General features: G+C 39.0%; 1 protein-coding gene across 1 annotated transcript in view; it reads right to left on the minus strand.

Annotated features, from left to right (window-relative positions):
• Nucleotides 1–11,553, minus strand: part of LOC126235228 (phenoloxidase 1-like) — a 141,027-nt gene extending 129,474 nt beyond the window's left edge. The window contains exon 1 of the mRNA XM_049943959.1: nucleotides 11,540–11,553. Coding sequence (XP_049799916.1) covers nucleotides 11,540–11,553 — 14 coding nt within the window. The remainder of the gene's footprint in view (nucleotides 1–11,539) is intronic.
• Between the last annotated feature and the right edge of the window lie 13,407 nt (nucleotides 11,554–24,960).

The following is a 24,960-nucleotide window of genomic DNA, read 5'->3' on the forward strand; positions in this document are numbered from 1 at the left end:
GCAAGGCCCATGTTACGATATGGAAACAGGAAACGACAGTAGAGCTGCTAGTGGCCCTGTAGTGAACATCGAATATGAGAAAATATGACGCGCAAATCTGTAGTCTTGCCTTGCGAGATGCGAGTATTACATAATTAGATACTTTATGGGTGACTCCATACTGTATGAGTACGTATTCCTCCAGGTCCCTTGTATCAGCGTACAGAACAATTAATCCTCGCAAGTTCATAGACATGAGGTGTAACCAAAACTTTTTCCTTAATCCACATTACGAAATAAAGTTTTACAGCAAACATGTTCGTGGATTTGCTTTACACTGGAATAGTTCATGAAACTGTACACATATCTACAGTTCCGCTTTTGTAAATGTTTATAGCCACAAGTTTTGCTTGCGTTGAATATAAAGGAATTGTACAATATTCAGACTGGGAACTGTTTTTATTAAAATAGGTATGATAGAAACAACGAATGTGGGAGTTTGACAGAGCTACAGAAGACTTGCGATCAACCAAGATCAAAAGCATAGGTAGCAGTTGTTCAGAATCTCTAAATTCGTTGGAGCCACCAACGGTTCAAGTATTACTCGAGTTAGTGTGTAGAATTTACGAGAATGCAGATACACCATCATCATTTTTGGTCCAATGTTAACGGTTCTGATATATTTTGATATAACATGTTGTTACAAAAAGTTATTAGCTATGACGCAATACTGTTGGAGGGTACAAAGATGGGCACCTTACAGAAAGATAGTGGGGCGAGTGTCACTAAGATCAGACAAAAGCTTGTCATAAGGAAAAAAGCTTGGAGACAAATTCAAAGGGAAATATTTTATTTTATTATATAAATTGTTATAATACTATATTTATTATGTACTTAGATTTTAAAGTTTTAATTTAGACGAAGAACATAACTACTAAATTTTTGTACTATTCTGAGTCACTTAAGGATCAAAATCATTAACGTAAAAACGAGAGTGAAAGACGACCAATGAGAGCCTTCCTTGGTGGTGGCAGCTGAATGGTGGAAGAGACACGAGAGCTGGTCCTTAAAGACAGAAGCAGGCTGAAGTTTGCCAGATGCAGAGGCTTACCACAGCATGTGGGCGAGATGCATGAAACCAACAGTGGGTCTTTGATGAGGTTCAATGAAGATCGACTTGATGCTATCATTGTAGGCGTTGCATCCCCTGCCATTCTGAAGACTCCATCAAAAACTGGAATAAACCAGCTCATAACACCTAGCAATCGTCAATTACATCAGAGCATTACTATCTAAAATAAAGATGGCTGCTATTTTCTGCGCTATATGTAGGAAAGGATCGCAACCTACCGGTGAAATAACCCCTGTAGCTTCAAAGGTGTGCTAGATGAACATTTTATCAACTCATCTTAACGCTCTAGCAAGGATTCAAGATTAATTTTATATAAGCTACCAAGTTTATTGGAAATAACATTTATAAAGATCACTGAATCATCCCCTTCATTGCAAATGACTGTCTCTCCTCCGTTGCATACCCTCCATTGCAAATCTAGTGGGGAATAGCATCAGAGCAGATAGGGACCTGCCTCGCATCAGCTTTCCCAAATCAGTGTTACTAAGATACAGCAACTTTCAGACTATAGAGAATGCGAGAATCATAATTTCATCACCTTATACAAGAAGTCTTTGAGGAGATTTGCTACCATGTTGGCACTGATTACACACTTGTCTTGGTCGCCAAAACGTTTCCTGTATTTTTGGCGACCAAGACAAGTGTATATTCATTAGATCATAATTTCAGACAATGATTTAAGTGCCTCAATCACCTTTGCTTGATAATTCTGTCAGTGTTGTGGCTTGTTGGAATGTTAATTAGCATTTTCTTTCATTAACATCTCGGCAGTAAAATTAATAAGAAACTTTTATTTTTCATCTTATTTACATAGGGACGAGTTAGGGAAAACCAGGTCCCTCCAAATCTCCGTGACAAGTACTGGCATTGGCCTGGTAACACTCGAAACTACTAGAAGCCGCCATTCAGGGAATTGTAGATAGTCGTCAACAAACGGATGCCTGTTCATTTTCCTTCTAGAATACTTTAATGTTTTTGCTGAAATTTTCTCTGTTGTTGGCTATTCTTGGAGCAGCGTTCTGAAGAGAAACATTACCCAATATGAAATAGGTAGTAAATAATTCGATTAAACATGGTTGCCAGTGTATTTCAGTGTTTGTATGACGAACATAAATCGAATGCTAACTTGCCAGTGCCATGTTTCGTTCAGTTTTGCACTGTGGGGCAAAACCAGGCACGCTATTGGGCCCAGAACCAAGCCAACTTGGTTTTCCCCTCACTTTAAACAAAAAAAAAAGAAAACCACCCAGCAAAGCACCACAAGAGGAAGTATCATAAGCTGAGACATTTCAAGACGATGGTCCTCAGGTCAGTGTGCACTAAAGCAAATATTGTCGATCTTTTACAATCGAAGAATTTCCAGAACTACAAGATGAATTGGTAGCTGCTCTTGGGACTTTGGAAAAGACATTGGACGGATTGGTTGCAGTTGCTGGAATTTCTGGTATGCCATTGTCATTTTCTGTGTCACCAAAACTTCTAAGGCCTTCGTCTGAAGATTTTCTTGGTAGAAAGTCCAAAGAAAATCACAAATAGGAAAAGAGAAAAACAGTAATACGGGTCTTCTCTTCAAGCAAAAGTCAACTGGAAGCTGAAGAAAAACGCCAACAAAGAGAGAGAAGAAGAGAAAACCATAAAACGAAAACTTTTTCAGACAGAGAACGAAAAGGGCCAAGCCATAAAGAAGATGAAGAAGCAGCAAACGACAACTGTAAAGGCTACACCAACTCCAAATAAAATTGTAAAAGTAAGGTTCTTCGATTTCATCAGGCGAAGAAGGAGCAGATGAAATATATATACTTTGCAGTAGGCTATTTTCAGACTCATTGTCGAAGGAGAGATGGATGCAGTGTCTATCTTGTCATCGCTTTGCTCTTGAAAATTGTTCCATTGTTGAGGAAGAAGACAACTACTTTGTCTGCCATTTCTGTTCTTAATAACGTGCGTTCTTGTTTTTATTAGGGTTAGTTAGTGAGAACTTTGGATTTATTAGTATAATATTTTGAAAATATGAACTTCTTAGTGGGAATACCAATTTTGGTACTTAAAAGAGATTTATAATAACCCTTGCTAGTATTTATAAATATTTCTGTTTCTCTTCGTTTTTTTCATTAGAATAAATTTTTTTCTTGTTTTGAGGTTTTATCCATTCATTTTGGTTGGTGCCTAGTCTTACCTCACTGGTGGTGCCAAATCGAATATTTTGCATCTAATGAGGTTGTTATTTTTCATGCTGAGATGGTTTTATTTAAGTTCAAACCAAATCAGTATCATGTTGTCGGGTATAAAAGAGATCTCAGTAATCTTAATTTGAAAACTTATAGCTCGCTGAAAATAATTCATATGAATTAAAAGTTAAGGTACCCACTTTTGACCTGCTGTCCCCTATTTGTGGACGCTGCTTCTTCGTTGAGGAAGCGTTGTTGATCAAAACTTTCTGACCACAAATCAGGTTAATGTGGAGTAGAAGCATGTCTGTAGTAACGAGTCAGTTTCATCTGCTACAACCAGTTATTGCGAGAAAGGCTGGGGAAGGCTGAAGAAAGTGGGAGTAAAGGTGGTAGCAACCTGGCCTGTTGCCAGGGGCAGAGTGTTTGTCGTAGGACGTTTATGACCCTAGCATAGCAGGAACAGGGAGTGTCAGCTGTCCAGATAGAACCCGCATTACTGTCATCAGTAACTTTTGCGTTGACCATGCTCACGTTATAGTACTGAATCTTAGTGCCGCAACTGAAACGATGTCCGTTAACCAAAACAGTTATTTCGACTTCATGGAAAGTTTTTACGACATCTAGTGATTGGTGCATAATTCATACACAGTCTACTTACGTAGCATATTGAATATCGGACTTGCGGAAGAACAGTAGGTAAAAGCAAGAACTTTCATGCAATCAGCTTAACAGCTCGTAGACCGATGTACCGACAAGATTAATAGAATTAAAACAAAACTCAGGATCTGTCACATGACGAAAGAGAAAGGCATCAGAGAGGTAGTTCTGACATTTCACTTGATGATGGAGGCTTTAATCCCAGGACTATACTGACGGGTTGGTGAGAAGGATCCCCACCAAGCGCGTAAACAGGAGAGGCGCAAAAGCTGCCCAGCAAAAAAAAATCCAAAAAAGAAAGACAGTTTAAGAAGTAAGCGGCAGAAGTGGATCTACGCGAGTCTCTCCTACCCCCTTGTGTTCCTTTCTTCTGTCTAAGAGAACAAGCATTTCTCTCACCATTTTGTTATCACAATGTCATTTCGCCCAAGCAGTGTCAAAACGACCAATACCTAACAGAAGCGTATCGTTAACACCGCTTATCTGGGGACAGTACACCTGGTTCACACAGATGCCGTATACACAGCTCTCATTTTCAGCAATGGAGTACTGTTATTTGTCTAAGATATTATAGGATCTCAAAGGTCGAGCCGAAGTATTATGCCATTTGACCAAAGGGTTCCGACTTTTGTCTAACTCTGCCGGCTGAGGAATCGAGCGGGAGCAATCAGAAAACGTGCCGCTGCGTGAATAGGACATAACCCAAGAATAAGACTTCTGTGGCTTATTATTAATATTACCAGAGTTAGTTGTTGTGAATAGAGAAAGCTATATCCTGTTCATCTAAGTTGACCTCTCATGTAAATAAACATATGCTCTGCCACGGGTCATCTGCTGCCCTCTTCAAACACCTGGTGTCGTAAGAGCACCCGAATGAGGACTTACTCAAGTATTGGGTATTTTGTTGCTGTCTCAGCTCAAATGAAACTCCCGACGCGCACTAGAGCAGGGTGTGCAAATGCGCCACTGCCGGCGCGGGCGCACATGAACATCCACACTGCTTGCCCGCAGGCGCTGTCAGCCAGAAGTTCCACCTCCACCTCTCTGCTAACACAAAATGAAATGATCGTGTGGCATTGTTGGCCGGGAGGTCCCATGCTGGGGAGTTCTGCTAACACTACCCGGTTGTTACAGGTGTGAGCACGACATGACGAGCCTGTTCACTTCGTGTCGTTAGTGTTGTCGGTATCGAAGTCTCTTTCCTTGTAGCGTATCTACAAGAAGAGAACCATGTCATCCACAATGACGGCGCAATGAAAGTGAGCTATCACACAGTTCTTAAAATAGCCAAAACAGTGTGTTCCGTCAGCGATGCAGAATTTGTTAAAGAGTGTTTTTTGTTGCTGCCTCAACAATCTTGTGTCCAACGATTCTTCCGCTTTTGGAAGGAGAGGTTTCAGACGCATCAAAGAAATAGCAAACTAAGTGGAAATGCAACTGAAAGATGAGACTGAACATTTGTTCTTTTTGTTTCGTATTGGATGAAAGCATGAATGTAACGGATATTGCTCAGATTGCTGTATTTCTGAGATGCTGGGTTCAGCATGATGGAGGAACTCATGGATTAAGTGGCAATGTACGATACAAATCCGGCCGAGGACATATTTACTTGCTTAGGAAACATTATTGACAAAATTATCTTTGTTGGGAAAAACTTTCGTTGATTGCAACAGATAAAGTTACTGCAATGACTGAAGAGTCTGGTGGTACTGCTTTGATAAGAAACACCATGAAATAGAACTTACCGTTTCTCAGTAAGATTACATGCACTACGTTAACAGACATTTCATAAAAAAAATTTTTATTCTTTGCTTATTACTTACTGCTACGTCTGTGTTGTATTTGTTACAAGGAAATTTGGTATTTTATTATCTTTTTCTTGATATCTATATTAATCCTGTGATGCAGTTGTCCACTGCAATGGACGCTATTAATGACGCTTTTCTGACATTTTTAATGTCCTGAAGCTGCAAACACACACAGTGCACAACACTAGTATGGCGTATCCACCGGAGTGGACTACGTGCATTTACAGTATCAGAACTGATTAAAAACGCCAAAGAAACGATATTAACAGCTGTCCACTGCAGTGGGAAAGTGCACCACAGGGATAAAAAAAATTATGTAACCTATGTCCGTCTAAATGTCCATTAGAGCATGGTGTTAAAATTTTAAGTAAATGGTTTAAGAGCTTTTCGAGTTTTTGGTAACACCTTTTTCCCATTTATATTTTACTTATTTATGTGTGTGTTATATTTATTCTAAAAAGTATATAGCCTCGGTCCATCTGAATGTTCGTTAGAGTATCGCATAAAAATTGGTAGTAAATCGGTCAAGAACCTATCGAAATTTTTGGTCATAATGACAAACAACAACCCACTATATAAGGTGATTTAGCTGCCCCTACCCTTGGGTTTTACACAACCCGCAACGCCTTCAAATACCACAAATAAGATTTTCATATTCTCTTACTTGCTACATCTAAATAGTTAGTCCTACAGGAATTATGGACAGGATCTTTTTGTAAGAAATTTGATGCCGATATATCTTGTACTGGGACTGGTTTTTCCAAGAGGCCGTAATTTTCTAAATGTTCAATAAAAACATATGAAAGTGACCTCAGTTATGTTTTTCTTGAATAATATGGCATGCAACAAAAACGTATCCTAGTATAAAATTTAACTACATTAAATTTCCCACAAGAAAGCTCCTGTTTATTTTTTTCTGAAGGACAAACAGCCTGCACGTAGCAAGCAATACTATATGAAAACCTCACGTGTGGATTTTGAAGGCATTCTGGGTTGCATAAAACCTATCGTAGGGGCAGCTAAATCACCCTGTATAGTAATATAGACATCGTAGTAATTATTGAAAATGAATAAGAGAAAGTCAAGTGCCAAAATATTGCTTACAGAACTCTGGGAGTATTTTATCATCGATTAGTAAAAGACTTCATGCGTCTAAACACGTGTGTAGCTCGATGCAAGCGAAAGGATGAAGTTAATGAGGCCATGCAACAATATGCTCTGAACATTTCCTTCCAGGTGACTTCAATACGAGGTTTAAGAAATGAAATATGAGGTCTGACAGTCAGGGAAGTGCTTAAACCCGACGCTGCTCCGACGCATAAAATACCTAACAGGTACTGCTACAATCTTCAGACGGCTACATCATGTTCTAGTCCTACACAAGATCAAGTACGAATTAATTTGTTACTAATACTAGTTTACTGGGAGCGAGACAGTATGTATTATACGTAATTCGCAAACAATTTGATCATTCAAATAATTGCCTGTTTTCGTCTCTGTGAAAATACTACTTCCGTAAAGAAAGAGTATATGTTTACAATAATTTATTTTTTCTTATAGGTCGCAAATGAAAGAGATCGTTGCTATTACACCAGATCCGTACGAAAGAGTGCTGACTATGTGACATTGGATTTCTCCGAAATGTAGGCCATATCCACGGAGCCGATCGCCAACCTAGAGATATTAAGAAAGACAATAATTAAGGAGCCGAAAGGCGAATTGTCTTTACTAAGAGCAAGCAATTCTATCTTGAAAAAAGAAACTACGCTTCTGAAGAAAATACAATGAAGCACCAGTCGTGTGGCTCTGAAAAGAAATGGGTGGCAAGTTTGTTGCAGTGTTTAATGGCCAATCAAATTTGATTCTTCATAAAAAAAAAAAAGAAAGATGTTTTAAATGGAGTCGAGAGGACGAGACAAATGCACTCACATTGAAATCAGCCTTTCCAAATGCGTGTTATTATTTGAGAAGTAAAAGAAGTGATAAATCTGATTAAAGCCAAAGTGTTTATGATTAAACCATTTGAAGCGATGACTGTTCTCAGTTTCGGCGAAATAAACACTGATGGACGAATTTGTTCCGATTCAGTCCATACAAAAATGTAAATAGTGACAGTTCGAAGCTTAGTTTTGACACGGAAACAGTTTGTGTATTATGATTTTGGCGTCAAAAACACAAATGAGCTGCTGCAGTCAGTAATAAAAGACCATTAAGAAGCTCGATTGGGCGTTGTTCCCATTACTTGCGACATGGTAGCCAAGAGTCTGAGGGTACGGAAACAACTAAACGTAACAATAGACAAAATATACCACATATCCTGCGGGCAGTGAACAGAAAATAAGGGTGCCTCTCTTGTTGAAGCTGCTCCGAAACTTTTTTCTCGGCGAAGAATTTCGCTGACTAATGGAACGGTTATTAATAAACATTTAATACTGGACCATTTGAGTCGTGACACTTGTGATTTTTTTCAATTACACATCACTTATCAGAAGCATATGTGAATGTTACTGGACGTATTCACCAAAATGTCAGAATGATTGCTCAGTTATTTTCAAGGTGTGCTGCGTATGCTGTAAGGTTTGTCCTCAAGAAGGCTCAGGAGGCTGATATCATAGAATGAATTAGTAAATGATGTTTTCAATGCGCTAAACTCGAGATTCCCGACAGATGAAAAGACTCCTCTCAGAAGTGGTCATGAATTCAATCAAGTACGCACACTGACACTCTTTCTTTTTTAAAAAAAAAAAAAAATCAGTTCAGTTATGAAGGCAGGAAAAAGATGCAGTCCCCTTCCGTTTAGAAAAGGCTTTTTAATGTCGAAAACTTCGATTACAGTTCTCTTTTAATTGCATTAAAAATCTTGGTGTAACCTATAGCTATATTGACATACTGGTTAAATCAACATTATAGAAAATTATTTTACTGTCTCGGCGCAGTCAACATTAAACCTACCGGTACTGCTTTAGAAGCAAAGAATGCATGTTTTAATACTAACAGAAAACCCCAATTAAATACCTTCGTCCTGTCATTCTTCTGTCAACTTAACTTCCACCTATATGGTAATCAGGGTCGAAGGAGGCACTTACAATTTTTTGTGTTTGAGTGCATTCGCCAAGTCTGTCAAAAATAATGCTTTCATTGATTCTGATACTAGAAAAGAAGAATATCTGCTTCTGGACATCGACTTTGAGGGCCAAGAGTGTTACAGCGAAGATATTGGACATGGTGCTTTGAAGCACGGTACTTGGCAGGTTACGTCGCCTTCAAACGCTATTAGGGTCACCAGAAATTTGTCATTTAGGTCCAAAAGAATTTTTGAATCACGACTAGATCGATATAATATTTAAAGGAGGTCTAGCTTACCTAAACAACGTGCAGCATTGGTGGAGTGTAAAAATATTGCATTTTTGAAAACATATTTTCCTCATATTGACAACATTCGTAACTAACTAGAGAAAGGTAACAAAGCCATGCACTTTCAGTTCGCCTGTAATTGTTTAGGGCCTAATATACGTTTGTTAATCAATAAAAATAAGGCTTAAGGCATGATGGGGACAATAACTGCCGTCTTGCGGGACATGTTGTAGATATGTGGGTGTAAATATCGTGAGGTGTGCACACACTATATGGAGACTTGAAGTCTGCACCACTGCTGTCCACCTCATGACATCATGCACGGTAATCAACAGCGCTATACCCCTGGAATGGCCTACTTCTCGTGTATTCTACATACCTTGTGGGAAATGTGCATTAGTAGCAGCAGAGTAATTCTGCAGTTAGCCATAAACTTTTTTTTTTTTAGAACCTCCATTATGCATGCAAAAACAGAGATGTAACTTAGCATTTTTATGTAGTACAGTACAACATATTTATGTTGTACACAGAGGAATACTTATTAGTTCTTATTTTTCTCTGCATGTAAATTCAGTTGAGTTCTTTATATTAAATCTTGGTTCATATATACTGTGCAAAAAACACATGGATTTGCATTGCTAGAATTTGTGTATCTACAACACTTGCCACTAATTATCTACATTGCTAGGTTGTGTTTTCACAATTTCCTCTCACTTGTTATTTGTGTACCTTCTTAACCAATTACACTAGCAGTTGTTAATTAATTACATTGCTTATGATGTATTAATTTCTACATCTGTACATATATTATACTATAATATGCTGTGATGTCTCACATACACATGTGGTCTGTAATTAATATGTGGATACCAACTTTCCTTCTTTTCAGTGACTTCTTTGTAAATATCCGCTTGCAGTAAGGTGAGCACAGAAAGGTCTTATACATAAGAAAAATGCATAGATATTAAGCTAGATTGACCTGATTTTAGGATAATGAGAAGCTGACAATCATACCCATGAGCATCAACTGTTCAACTGTTCTGACTATTCTATCTCTGAGTAACAAATGTTCAACTGTTTAGTAAGCATATCAACCCTTTTATATATGTGTTCCTACTAGACACAATTGTAATTGGGGTCCTGAGCACTTTCAAGGAAATCTTATGGCACATTTGTGTTGTCTTCATTGTGCTGTGCCATCGTTCCTCCAGGCCATTACAGAACCCTGGGGTGCAATGGAGGGAGGTGCTGCAAAAGCTGTGAACTGTGGTGAAGAGTGCCAACTCTAACTGGCGCCCTGATCTGTGGTGATGGAATGCTGGCAACCAAAATGTAATATCCACGCCATTATGAACATAGTGTGCACAAACATCACTACACAAGACACAATGATGTAAAACAACAGTTGCCACCATCAGAGCCTTTGTTAGTGAACTTACATGCTGGTCACACAGCAACCAGCTTCACAGACTGTTCACACTTGGTTCCCATGTGAATGGACATGGTATCAATTGCATCTACTGCAATGCAGTCACCAGCATCATCAGTTCAAATGCACATCTGTTGTGCAATGTTGAAGCCATGTTCCCAGCTCCAACCATGCTGCAAACAATAGTTTTGGCACCAGTCCTGCCTTACTATTCCGTTCAGGTGGTACTACCAGTGTAGAGCTACACCACAATCTAAACATCCACCTTTCTAGTCTGATCAGGTGACATTGTGGTTTTGCAATGGTTGAGTGTGTATTCACTTCACTAGACATTGTAAATGACAACTCAGAATTTGTAATGTTGATCTGCCACCTCACCTATCACTGCTGATAAACAACAATTACAACACAGCAAAAACAGCATTGCTGCAACAGACTGCATGCACCCCTGATCAAGATGGGCAACAGATGATTTTTGACCAGCAGCTCACAGAGGAATCTCCTTCACAATAGTGAAATCAAATACATTCACTAGTGGATCCCACTTTGATACCAGACCCAGCCATTTGGGCATTATGGATTATCAAACTCCTGCCTCAGCTACAACTTGCACTGATTGCATATAAGACGAAATTGTTAGACAAAAATTTTGCCCTAGCAGACAGGTTGTATTCACTAACACAGCACCTCAGTTTTGGCATACCTTCGTGCATCACCTGTCCACCTGGCACACTCTCCAAAGAAACTCAGGGCCAGCCAATCTCAAGTGAAGCTAATGTCATGGGCCCTTTCACACATGTCGAATCCCACTTTACACACAGCACCACACTGCCAGCTGCAAACATTGCGCCATCTTTTCTGGCCCCCTTGCCTTTCCTGGCAGGCTGCATCATTGCCAGCAGTGTGGATACACTTTTGGATGAGCTAAGTTGCCCTTGGACCTTTTACGTCATCAGCGTGGTTAAAACCAGGACAGGGTTTAACTTCCTTCACAGATTCCACCTCTCACCTGACTTCACCCATGGTGCTCTATTCCACTATTCCACACAGCAGGCGATCTTAGGCCTTTCTTGACCAATTACACCACAGGCCAAGAACGAACACTCACATCTGCCTACTACCTACATCAGGTCCACTTCTACAAAAATGTGTTAATATCACTCAAACCATCAACATGATCCAAGAATGACCCCAGAAGACCAGTGTCGAATCACAGCAACTACACTTTGCCAATGACGACCTGTGTCAGCAAATACATGAGACATCCCTTGCAGATGTGCATGCACACAATGAGCTATGACAAATGTCAAACTGCAGTGGCACCAGCTTGCTTGGCCATGCCCCCACTAGATGGCCACACCCTAAACCTCCAGCCAGTAAGCACCACAACATATAATGTGTCTTGCTGACAAATTAGACAGCTCAGTACAGTGCTATGTGCCTCACTACCTCCACTTCAACAATTGCACTCTGACCTCTCGCCTGATGCTTGCTGAGTTAGACTCTACCAGTGCACTTTTAGAAATAGCACAGTGCACTGCATCAGCTTGATCCCAGGTCCACCCAATTGCCACAACGCATGGTGCCTCAAACAACCTCTTCTCTGAGCAACTAAGACAGTGAATGGTGATCTATCCTGGGGTTGGAGGTCAGTTTCCTTTGTGATATGTCATAACTCAAGATCCGACAAATACTATCCACATCTATGCGGTGCACAGTATTCAATTGCCTACATAATCTCTCACACACAGGTCTTCAACTAATGAATCAGTTTGTCACTGAAATTTTGTTTTACCACGTGTCACACAGGTTGTTGTCAGTGGGCACGTGTGCCTCGAGTGTCAGTGAAGCAAAGTTGCCTCACATGTGCAGGTACCCCTCGTCATTTCTAAATACAATGCAGGCACTTCTCTCAGGTACATTTATGATCCATTAACAGACCAAAACTAGCATGGATCCTCATCACTGAAGAAGATACAAACAATCTACAGGAAGGCAGCAATCCAGATGTCCCTCATACGATTTTATCATGACCTACCAAACCAGAAATGCTCATGGTTGACATACAAGACTTTTAACCAGAAGAAATCACCTTAATACTAGTTGGCTATGACCTCTGTGGAAGCAACATATGCAGGCTCAGATGTCATAATGAAGACAATCACCAACAGCCACATTAGAACCTGCCATCTGCCAACAACAGTGAATTTCACATCATTGTCTTCCCAACTCTCCCTGGCATGTCAACTAATATCACTCTGCAAATTACCAGCCTGAACAGCACATTTCCTATGTATCCTAACAGCCTGCAAATGTCAGAAAATTAAATACTTTTGCCAGAAGTGCAAGAACCATTACTGGCCCCTCTGCCTCCTGCTATGGTTGGCCACATCACTTTCCGCCTCAATTCACACAGTACCAAACATACACAGTATCCGTGCAACACTCAGTGATGTTGACTGACAACTGTCAAGCCTCACAGATGCCAACTTCCTGCCACACCTTCCAACGCTCCACACCCTGGAGAGGGGGCTGGGGAACTCTATGGGAACATCAAGGCAATGAAAGTTGCTGATCAATGTGGGCAAGTGGAGGTATGGAGCCTCTACAATTTGTGCTTTGGACAGTCAGTTTGTGTTGAATGATGAGAGAGAGAGGAAGCCATTTGTATTGTGTAGTCAGAAATATATGTTTAGCTTGTAACATTCATGTATGCTTGTTATTGGTGTATTCCCTTCTGTTGCACAATATGAAACATCTAGACTTTTATTTTGTTGGCTAGGATATAGGCAAACTTATGACTAGTTAATTTACTAACACAATGGTTAGTTTAGTTATTGAACTGAAACTTTTGTGGAATTTGCAATAATATTAAGAGAACATAACATAAGTTCAAATTGATGCTAAACTGATGAATTTTAGAATATGGTGACATTCATTCTTTCTTAATTATTGTGCAATTAGCTGAAGGAAAAATCAATAGCACTATATTTAAATCCTTTCTATTTTGCTAGTTCATTCTGTCTTGTGTTTGTATTACTTTTCAAATTATTATTTGCTTGTGACTAGAAAAATAATTGCTATCCTTAATTGTTCTCAATACTAAGAAGAGGATTCGCCTTGTATTTTCTACTGTCATGCTCCAGTAATGAAGCTAAAAATTGATGACTAGTCGTATTGGAGAAGACGGTGTCAACCTTCGAGGTACAGAGATTAGTGTGGAAGTATTTGTCTTACGTAACATCTGGTATTGATTATCCCACTAGAACCACAAAATGCATGATAATTCTTGAGGGAGAAATGCTTTATAAAGGGTCAACCTACATGTTCAGTGGACATCTTATATTAAAGCAATGAAACAATATTCACTCCTGTCCTGTACTGAAATAAAAATAGCTGAATATAAATTGGTAACGAGTTTGAAAATAGTTTCATTAACAATCAGATAATAATAAAATGAATGTACTTTTATTACTGACATGATGTTTTAGCAAGGTGAGAGGTTGGGGTTACTAATGGAGTATATTGTGAATTACACTTCAGAAAATTTATATGGAAATTCAAAATCCAGAAAAATAAATTGCTGTGACTGGTCTCTCTCCATATACCACCAGAATGTCCAACCAGTTACAAAGTTTTAGACACTGAGGTTTTGCTAAATACTGAACTTTATTTTGCCAGTGTTCTCTGTCTCATGGAACACTGGTCACAGGTAGAACAGACTGCTTCATTTTTTATACCAGGCTACTCCTCAAAAGGAGACTGAAATTCAAAACTATTAAGTTTTCAGTACCTCACTGCAGAAAGAGACAGGTGTAAAAATCAGTAGTATAAATACAGTTGTTATGTGTAGCTATCATACTCCAACATGACATTTACACTTTTTATCACACTCCAAATGGGAACTTTTAGTCATTTCTCAATAAACTTAAAACATTACTAAATAGGATACATGTATGTAAGAATTTAACAGTACTGTGTGAGGATTTTAACACTGATTTTCTTGGAACAAGCTGGAAAAAGGTACTATTACTCAGCCTAAAAGACACTTTGATTTAAAATAAACAACAACAACCTCAACAAGAATTATCAAAACTACTGTTACTATTCTGGACCAAGTATTTGTAATCACAACCTGTACTGCAAAATGCATAGCCCATATGGTAAACCTCTCGGACTACTTACTGCTCAACCAAAAACATAAAAGAACTGTGGCTGACACTTAGAGTATAGAAACCGTTGATCACTTGTTATCAAGAGATAGATGGAAAGAAGTTCCTCAGATGTGTGACACCAACAAAAAAAGTTTGAAAAGTTCTCTAACATTTTCAACTATAATTTGAAAAAGTGTTTCCTCTCAACACATGGGCGGTAAGGAATACAACTCTAAAAATCTCAAGCAAAACAAGAAGAGAATTACTCAGATACAGAAAAGGCCACAACATACCCCCTCTCCTTCAGATTTTTAGAAAAGTCGTACATCAACCAAAAATAATTGCTAATGATAAATTTACACTGAAGAGTTAAAGAAATTGGTACACCTGCCTAATATCATGTAGGGCCCACACAAGCAAGCAGAAGTGCCACAACACAACGTGGCATGGACTCGACTAATGTCTGAAGTAGTACCGGAGGGAATTGACACCACGCCCTGCAGGGCTGTCCATAAATCCGCAAGAGTACGAGGGAGTGAAGGTCTCTTCTGAACAGCTCATTGCAAGGCATCTCAGATATGCTCCAAAATGTTCATTTCTGGGGAGTTTGGTGGCCAGCGGAAGTGTTTAAACTCAGAAGAGTGTTCCTGGAGCCACTTTGTAGGAACTCCGGACTTGTGTGGTGCTGCATTAACTGCTGGAATTGCCCAAGTCCTTCGAAATGCATAATGGATATGAATGGATGCAGGTGATCAGACAGGATGCTTACATATGTGCCACCTGTAAGATTTGTATCTAGACATATCAGATGTCCCATATCGCTACAACTGCACATGCCCCATACCATTAAAGAGCCTCCAGAGCCTCTGCCAGCTTGAACAGTCCCCTGCTGATTTGCATGGTCCATGGATTCATGAGGTTGTCTCCATAACCCATACATGTCCATCTGCTCGATACAATTTGAAATGCCATTTATCCAACCCGACAATATGTTTACAGCCATCAACAGTCCAATGTTGGTTCTGACAGGTCAAGGCAAGGCACATAAAGCTTTGTGTCGTGCAGTCATCAAGGGTATACTAGTGGGCCTTTGGCTCCAAAAGCCCATATCAATTATGTTTCATTGAATGGTTCGCAAGGTGACACTTGTTGATAGCCCAGCATTGCAATCTGCAGCAATTTGTTGAATGATTCTCTTCAGTTGTCCTTGGTCCCATTCTTGCAGGATCTTTTTCTGGCCACAGTGTTGTCGGAAATTTAATGTTTTACCTGATTCCTGATATTCATGGTACACTCATGAAATGGTCTTCTGTGTCCCATCGCTCATGCACCAACTATAGCACCATGTTCAAACTCACTTAAATCTTGATGACTTGCAACTGTAGCAACAGTTACCAATATAACAACTGCGCCAGATATTTGCTGTCTTATATTGGTGTTGTCGACCACAGCACCACATTCTGTCTGTTTACATATCTCTGCATTTGAATACACATGCCTATACCAGTTTCTTTGGCAATTCAGTGTATATCACAGTCATGAAATAAAGGCAAAGCAATTTGGTGGGTAATAAAGCAGGAAGCAAATAGTAAAAAGTAAAATATCACTATGAACAGTTACAATAAAAGAGATACTGACCCCCAAAGAGAGCGCAGAACTCTTCAGGCAGTACTATGCAGACAATACAAAAAATTTTATAATCACTGATAATAGAAGTAGCCCAATAAACCATCAGAACAAAGTAAATTCTTGCTGCCACACAATCTTCTCTATGAAACAACCCTAAATGAAATAATTCAAGTAGCAAAAACCTTTAAAAAATGTCCTCAAGATCTAACAGTATTCCAGACTTCTTTATAAAGAAATGTATTATAAACATTTCAACATTACTTGCAGATATGATCAAGAGGAATTTTTTCTGGCTGTCTTAAAATTGGCATAGAGATGCTATTTTTACAAAAGTTGACAAAGCAAATTTAGAAAACTATAGACCAGTCTCTTTACCAGTAGGTTTTCCCTAAATCACTGAAAGAATTATAAATAATAGATTAATGAAATTCGTGGATCAGAACACAATCCGTACTGATGTCCAACAGAGTTTCCAGCAAAATAAATCTACAAATATGCAGAATTTTTGACAAAACACTGGACGAAAATCAAAATGTTGCTGGTAGTTTTTAGATCCAACCAAAGCTTTTGACATATTGGAACAGAAAGTGTGGTTGGAAAAGCTCCTAAAGTACAGCATTAGAGACACTGCATTAAAATGGTTCTACTCATGCTTAACAAATTGGAAATAAAACATTGCAATAACACATGAACTGAATGACAGAACAAAAGTAGAGGCCCTCAAGTATCCATTCTTGGGCCAATTCTTTTCCTTCTGTACATAAACGACCTAGATCTAAGCACTGAATCACAAACAAATACCTCGTTTATAGATGACACTACCATCCTCCTTACAGGGCGATCCCAGAAAAACTATAAGCAAACATAAATAAAACTACAGAGGAGCTAAATGACCAGTTTGATGCAAATAACAAATACGTGAGAAACAACTTTTCCTAACTTTACACACTCAATGGAAATAAAATTTTGGGCATATGGCTTGAACATGATTATAAATGGCAGAAATACATAACCAAACAAATCCAACACTGACGGAAGCATGCTACAGCGTATGTTTACTTGCACACAAAGTAAGCTCCCACACTGAATTGCATACTTTGCTCAATTCCACAGCATTCTACAGAATGGGATTATATTCTGAGATAGTACAACTACTAGCTCAGTCACCTTCTTGACCCAAGAAAGAGCTATAACAGCAATGTGCCATGTACAGCAAACAGATTCCTACAGGCCTCACTTTGAAAAGTCTTTGATCCTACTATAGACTTGCATTTTTATTTAGAAACATGTAAATATGTGATAAAGAACTTAAATTAGATAAATAAAAACTTCAACATACACAAACATAATACAGACAAAAAGACAAACTCCAAGAGCAGTCTGTAAGAACATCATCCTTTGAAACCTCCACTAAAAATAGTTCAATACAAATCTACAATGGTATGCCCCATAAAACAGCTGTTTCCTCATTTTTACTTATTTATAAATCACCAAGGGCATTCTTGTTAGACCACTGCTTCTGTACAGTTTAGGGGGCAATCACAAAGTAATGCAGGTATACTTAAGAATGGAATGTACATAATTTATGAGAATAGACTGATGTAAAACAAAGGGTATGAGTGAAATGTTGATATTGTTTAGAGTCAATTTCATAAATGTGATAATATCTGAATTGAACTGTGAACTGCAAAGTATCTGAGGTACTGATGAAGAAATAATTAAAATTCTAACTAACTGTTTAAATAGAAATGAGATAATGTAAAAGCTAGTCAAAAAAAGATACCATCTAAGTGAAGGAGACACAAACAGAATTTTGATTTACTGTGATATATTGGAGAAACATTATTATTAATTGCATAAAGAGCAATTGTCTAAGTAACACAACTTTCTAATCTTGTTTAAGCAAGCATGCTGCTGTAAGCAGTTTGAAAATTTCATTTATATTTTGAATGTAGTTGCACTTAATTGTCATATTAAGATTCATTTTGTAAGAAAATGTATTCTGGAATCATTATTGCAATTTGCTAATACATTTTGGACAGAAAAAGTAAAGATCCATGTCACTTTATTTATAGCGTCCATACACATGATTTTCTGTCTTATTCACATGTCTTACATAAACAGATATGTACAAGGGGTGTTTTTTTTTTTTTTTTTTTTTTTTTTTCCCCATTCGTACCATGGCTGAATGTGACTAAACACTCTGAATCTAGTGATACTATGATCACCTTGTGTCAACCAGAGTCTATGATACCCTTATCACATTTGTGTCCATTCATTACAGATTACTTTCAGTATCACATTTCATTGTGTCACTGTATTAACATTTATGTTTTTAACAACTCGTATTTAACTGATTCTGAAATGCTATAGGAATTTGTAATCAATGTATGTCCTTTATAATGTAATCAACTGTGTCGTAGTATTATGAATTTGTAGCATAATTATCAAGCAGAAAACTCTGTAATAGAATATTGCCTTAACCATTTCTAAAGCTGTTAAATTAAGAAAATTTTGATTGTAATTTTGTAAAAAGCATGTAATGAACAATTAGAGAATGTGTTACATCTTACTGTTAATCTATTTAAGGCACATTGTTGAAGCTATATCATGGAAGTCGTGAGCAGAATTTTGTTCTCAGAAGCAATGTCGATCTAATGTGAGATTTTTATCTTTTCTGGATATGTAATATTGTCTTATCAAATCAGTGTGTTGTGTACACTATTTTAAGGAAAGTGCTGACCCATCATTTTGATAATGCTTAACAATCTTCATGCAAAGCTAATCAAACAATATGCACCCGACTGCAAATTGTTGCTCATGTCAGCACCAATGACTCCTGCCGTCTAGGTTCAGAGGTCATCCCCAGTTCATACAGGCAGTTGGCGGAGTTGGTGAAGGTGGAAAGCCTCGATCACGGGGTGGAATGTGAGCTAACTATTTGTAGTATTGTTCCCAGAACCGATTGTGGTCCTCTGCTTTGGAGCCGAGTGGAAGGCTTAAAGCAGGGGCTCAGACGATTCTGCGGAGATCTGGGTTGCAAATTTCTCGACCTCTGCTATCGGATGGAGAAATGTAGGGTCCCCCGAATAGGGCAGGCATGCACTACACGCAGGATGCGGCTACAAGGGTAGCGGAGTATGTGTGGAGTGCACATTTGGGTTTTTTAGGTTAGAGGATTCTCTCCTTAGGCCCAACAAGATGCCTCCTGAGACGCGACAGTGGGCGAAACGCAACAGGGAATAACAATATTAATGTGGTAATAGTAAACTGCAGGAGTGTCTATAGAAAGGTCCCACAACTGCTCTCATTAATAAATGGTCACAATGCCCTCATAGTCCTAGGGACGGAAAGTTGTCTGAAACCAGATGTAAACAATGAGACTGGAATGTATACCACAGAGACAGGCTGAACAGTGAAGGGGGAGGCATGTTTATAGCGATAAAAAGTGCAATAGTATTGAAGGAAACTGACGGAGATCCAAAATGTGAAATAATTTGGGTGGAGGTCACGGTTAAAGCAGGCTCAAACATGATAATTGGATGTCGCTATAGGCCCCCTGGCGCAGCAGATGATGTGGCAGAGCACCTGAAGGAAAAGTTGGAAAATATTTCGAGTAGATTTCCCGACCATTTTATAGTTCTGGGTGGAGATTTTAATTTACCAGATATAGACTGGGAGACTCAAACGTTTATAACGGGTGGTAGGGACAAAGAATCTAGTGCAATTTTTTTAAGTGCATTATCTGAAAACTACCTTGAGCAGTTAGACAGAGAATCAACTCATGGCAATAACATATTAGAACTTCTGGTGACAAACAGACCCACACTATTTGAAACAGTTAAAGCAGAACAGGGAATCAGCGATCATAAAACTGTTACTGCATCGATGATTTCAGCTGTAAATAGAAATATTAAAAAAGGTAGGAAGATTTTTCTGTTTAGCAAAAGTGAAAAAAAGCAGATTTCAGAGTACTTCATGACTCAACACAAAAGTTTTATCTCAGTGGACAAAGTTCAAAACCATCGTACAATATGCGTTAGATGAGTATGTGCCAAGCAAGATCGTAAGAGATGGAAAAGAGCCACCGTGGTACAACAACCGAGTTAGGAAACTGCTGCAGAAGCAAAGGGAACTTCACAGCAAACATAAACATAGCCAAAGCCTTGCAGACAAACAAAAATTACGTGAAGCGAAATGTAGTGTGAGGAGGGCTATGCGAGAGGCGTTCAATGAATTCGAAAGTAAAGTTCTATGTACTGATTTGGCAGAAAATCCTAAGAAATTTTGGTCTTATGTCAAAGCGGTAGGTGGCTCAAAACAAAATGTCCAGACACTCTGTGACCAAAATGGTACTGATACAGAGGATGACAGACTAAAGGCTGAAATACTAAATGTCTTTTTCCAAAGCTGTTTCACAGAGGAAGACTGCACTGTAGTTCCTTCTCTAGATTGTCGCACAGATGACAAAATGGTAGATATCGAAACAGACGACAGAGGGATAGAGAAACAATTAAAATCTATCAAACGAGGAAAGGCCGCTGGACCTGATGGGATACCAGTTCGATTTTACACAGAGTACGCAAAGGAACTTGCCCCTCTTCTTGCAGCGGTGTACTGTAGGTCTCTAGAAGAGCATAGTGTTCCAAAAGATTGGAAAAGGGCACAGGTCATCCTCGTTTCCAAGAAGGGACATCGAACAGATGTGCAGAACTATAGACTTATATCTCTCACATCGATCAATTGTGGAACACGTATTATGTTCGAGTATAATGACTTTTCTGGAGACTAGAAATCTACTCTGTAGGAATCAACATGGGTTTTGAAACAGACGATCATGTGAAACTCAGCTTGTGCTATTCGTCCACGAGACTCAGAGGGCCATAGACACAGGTTCCCACGTAGATGCCGTGTTTCTTGACCTCCACAAGGCATTTGATACAGCTCCCCACAGTCTTTAATGAACAATGTAAGAGTATAAGGACTCTCAGACCAATTGTGTGATTGGATTGAAGAGTTCCTAGATAACAGAATTCAGCATACCATTCTCAAGGGAGAGAAGTCTCCCGAAGTAAGAGTTATTTCAGGTATGCCACAGGGGAGTGTCATAGAACCATTGCTATTCACAATATATATAAATGACCTTGTGGATAACATTGGAAGGTCACTGAGGCTTTTTGCGGATGATGTTGTAGTATATCGAGAGGTTGTAACAATGGAAAATTGTACTGAAATGCAGGAGGATGTGCAACGAATGGGCATATGGTCCAGGCAATGGCCATTGAATCTCAATGTAGACAAGTGTAAATTGCTGCAAATACATTGAAAGAAACATCCTTTATCATTTAGCTACAATATAGCATGTCAGCAACTGGAAGTAGTTAATTCCATAAATTATCTGGGAGTAGGCATTAGGAGTGATTTAAAATGGAATGACCATATAAAATTAATCATCGATAAAGCAGATGCCAGACTAAGATTCATTGGAAGAATCCTAAGGAAATGCAGTCTGACAACAAAGGAAGTAGGTTACAGTACACTTATTCACCCACTGCTTGAATACTGGTCACCAGTGTGGGATCCGTAACGGATTCGGTTGATAGAAAAGATAGAGAAGATCCAGCAGAGAGCAGCGCGCTTCATTACAGGATCATATAGTAATCGCAAAAGTGCTACGGAGACGATAGATAAACTCCAGTGGAAGACTGCAAGAGAGACGCTCAGTAGCTCAGTATGGGCTTTTGTTGAAGTTTCAAGAACATACCTTCACCAAGGAGTCAAGCAGTATATTGCTCCCTCCTATGTATATCTCATGAAGAGACCATGAGGATAAAATCAGAGAGATTAGAGCCCACACAGGGGCATACCGACAATCTTTCTTTCCACAAACAATACAAGACTGGAATAGAAGGGAGAACCAATAGAGTTACTGAAGGTACCCTCTGCCACACACCATCAGGTGGCTTGCGGAGTATGGATGTAGATGTAGATGCAGACTTCATCAACTGCTTTGCACCCACCAATAAAGCAGCAACATATTTGCAAGTTCAGTAAATGTGTAAAGCTGAGACTTAAATTCTTTTTATCAATAACACCAAGAATTTTTGTCCTGTATAACACTATAAAAAATATATGACTTCCAAGCTATACTACTGAAATAAAAAAATCATTTTATATACTGGTACACTGTTGTTGTTGTTGTTGTTGTTGTTGTTGTTGTTGTGGTCTTCAGTCCTGAGACTGGTTTGATGCAGCTCTCCATGCTACTCTATCCTGTGCAAGCTTCTTCATCTTACAGTACCTACTGCAGCCTACATCCTTCTGAATCTGCTTAGTGTATTCATCTCTTGGTCTCCCTCTACGATTATTACCCTCCACACTGACCTCCAGTACTAAATTGGTGATCCCTTGATGCCTCAGAACATGTGCTACCAACCGATCCCTTCTTCTAGTCATGTTGTGCCACAAGCTCCTCTTCCCCCAATTCTATTCAGTACCTCCTCATTAGTTATGTGATCTACCCATCTTCATCTTCAGTATTCTACTGTAGCACCACATTTCGAAAGCTTCTATTCTCTCCTTGTCTAAACTATTTATCATCCATGTTTCACTTTCATACATGGCTACACTCCATACAAATACTTTCAGAAACGACTTCCTGACACTTAAATCTATACTCGATGTTAACAAATGTCTCTTCTTCAGAAACGCTTTCCTTCCCATTGCCAGTCTACATTTTATATCCTCTCTACTTCGACCATCATCAGTTATTTTGCTTCCCAAATAACAAAACTCCTTTACTACTTTGAGGGTCTCATTTCCTAATCTAATACCCTCAGCATTACCAGACTTAATTTGACTACATTACATTATCCTCGTTTTGCTTTTGTTGATGTTCAACTTATATCCTCCTTTCAAGACACTATCCATTCCGTTCAACTGCTCTTCCAAGTCCTTTGCTGTCTCTGACAGACTTACAATGTCTTCGGCGAACCTCAAAGTTTTTATTTCTTCTCCATGGATTTTAGTACCTACTCCGAATTTGTCTTTTGTTTCCTTCACTGCTTGCTCAATATACAGATTGAATAACATCGGGGAGAGGCTACAACCCTGTCTCACTCCCTTCCCAACCACTACTTCCCTTTCGTGCCCCTCAACTCTTATAACTGCCATTTGGTTTCTATACCAATTGTAAATAGCCTTTCGCTCCCTGTATTTTAGCCCTGCCACCCTCAGAATTTGAAAGAGATTATTCCAGTCAACATTGTCAAAAGCTTTCTCTAAGTCTACAAATGCTAGAAACGTAGGTTTGCCTTTCCTTAATCTAGCTTCTAAGTAAGTCATAGGGTCAGTATTGCCTCAGGTATTCCAATATTTCTATGGCATCAAAACTGATCTTCCCCGAGGTCCGCTTCTACCAGTTTTTCCATTCGTCTGTAAAGAATTTGCGTTAGTATTTTGCAGCTGTGACTTATTAAACTGTTAGTTCGGTAATTTTCACATCTGTCAACACCTGTTTTCTTTGGGATTGGAATTATTATATTCTTCTTGAAGTCTGTGGGTATTTCGCCTGTCTCATACATCTTGCTCACCAGATGGTAGAGTTTTGTCAGAACTGGCTCTCCCAAGGCCGTCAATAGTTCTAATGGAATGTTGTCTATTCCCGGGGCCTTGTTTCGACTTAGGTCTTTCAGTGCTCTGTCAAACTCTTCACGCAGTATCATATCTCCCATTTCATCTTCATCTACATCCTCTTCCATTTGCATAATATTGTCCTCAAGTACATCGCCCTTGTATAGACCCTCTATATACTCCTTCCACCTTTCTGATTTCCTTTCTTTGCTTAGAACTGGGTTTCCATCTGAACTCTTAATATTCATACAAGTGGTTCTCTTTTCTCCAAAGGTCTCTTTAATTTTCCTGTAGGCAGTATCTATCTTACCCCCAGCAAGATAAGCCTCTACATCCTTACATTTATCCTCTAGCCATCCCTGCTTAGTCATTTTGCACTTCCTGTCAATCTCATTTTTGAGACGTTTGTATTCCTTTTTGCCTGCTTCATTTACTGCATTTTTATATTTTCTCCTTTCATCAATTAAATTCAATATTTCTTCTGTTAGCCCACATCTTTTTACCTATTGATCCTCTGCTGCCTTCACTACATCATCCCTCAAAGCTACCCATTCTTCTTCTACTGTATTTCTTTCCCACATTCCTGTCAATTGTTCCCTTATGCTCTCCTTGAAACTCTGTACAACCTCTGGTTCTTTCAGTTTATCCAGGTCCCATCTCCTTAAATTCCCACCTTTTTGCAGTTTCTTCAGTTTTAATCTACAGTTCATAACCAATAGATTGTGGTCAGAGTCCACATCTGCCCCTGGAAATGTCTTACAATTTAAAACCTGGTTCCTAAATCTCTGTCTTACCATTATATAATCTATCTGAAATCTGTCAGTATCTCCAGGGTTCTTCCATGTAAACAACCTTCTTTTATGATTCTTGAACCAAGTGTTAGCTATGATTAAGTTGTGCTCTGTGCAAAATTCTACCAGGCGGCTTCCTCTTTCATTCCTCCCCCCAGTCCATATTCACCTACTACGTTTCCTTCTCTCCCTTTTCCTACTACCGAATTCCAGTCACCCATGAC

The sequence above is a fragment of the Schistocerca nitens genome, chromosome 2 (genome assembly GCF_023898315.1).
Source record: "Schistocerca nitens isolate TAMUIC-IGC-003100 chromosome 2, iqSchNite1.1, whole genome shotgun sequence".
Lineage (NCBI taxonomy): Eukaryota > Metazoa > Arthropoda > Insecta > Orthoptera > Acrididae > Schistocerca > Schistocerca nitens.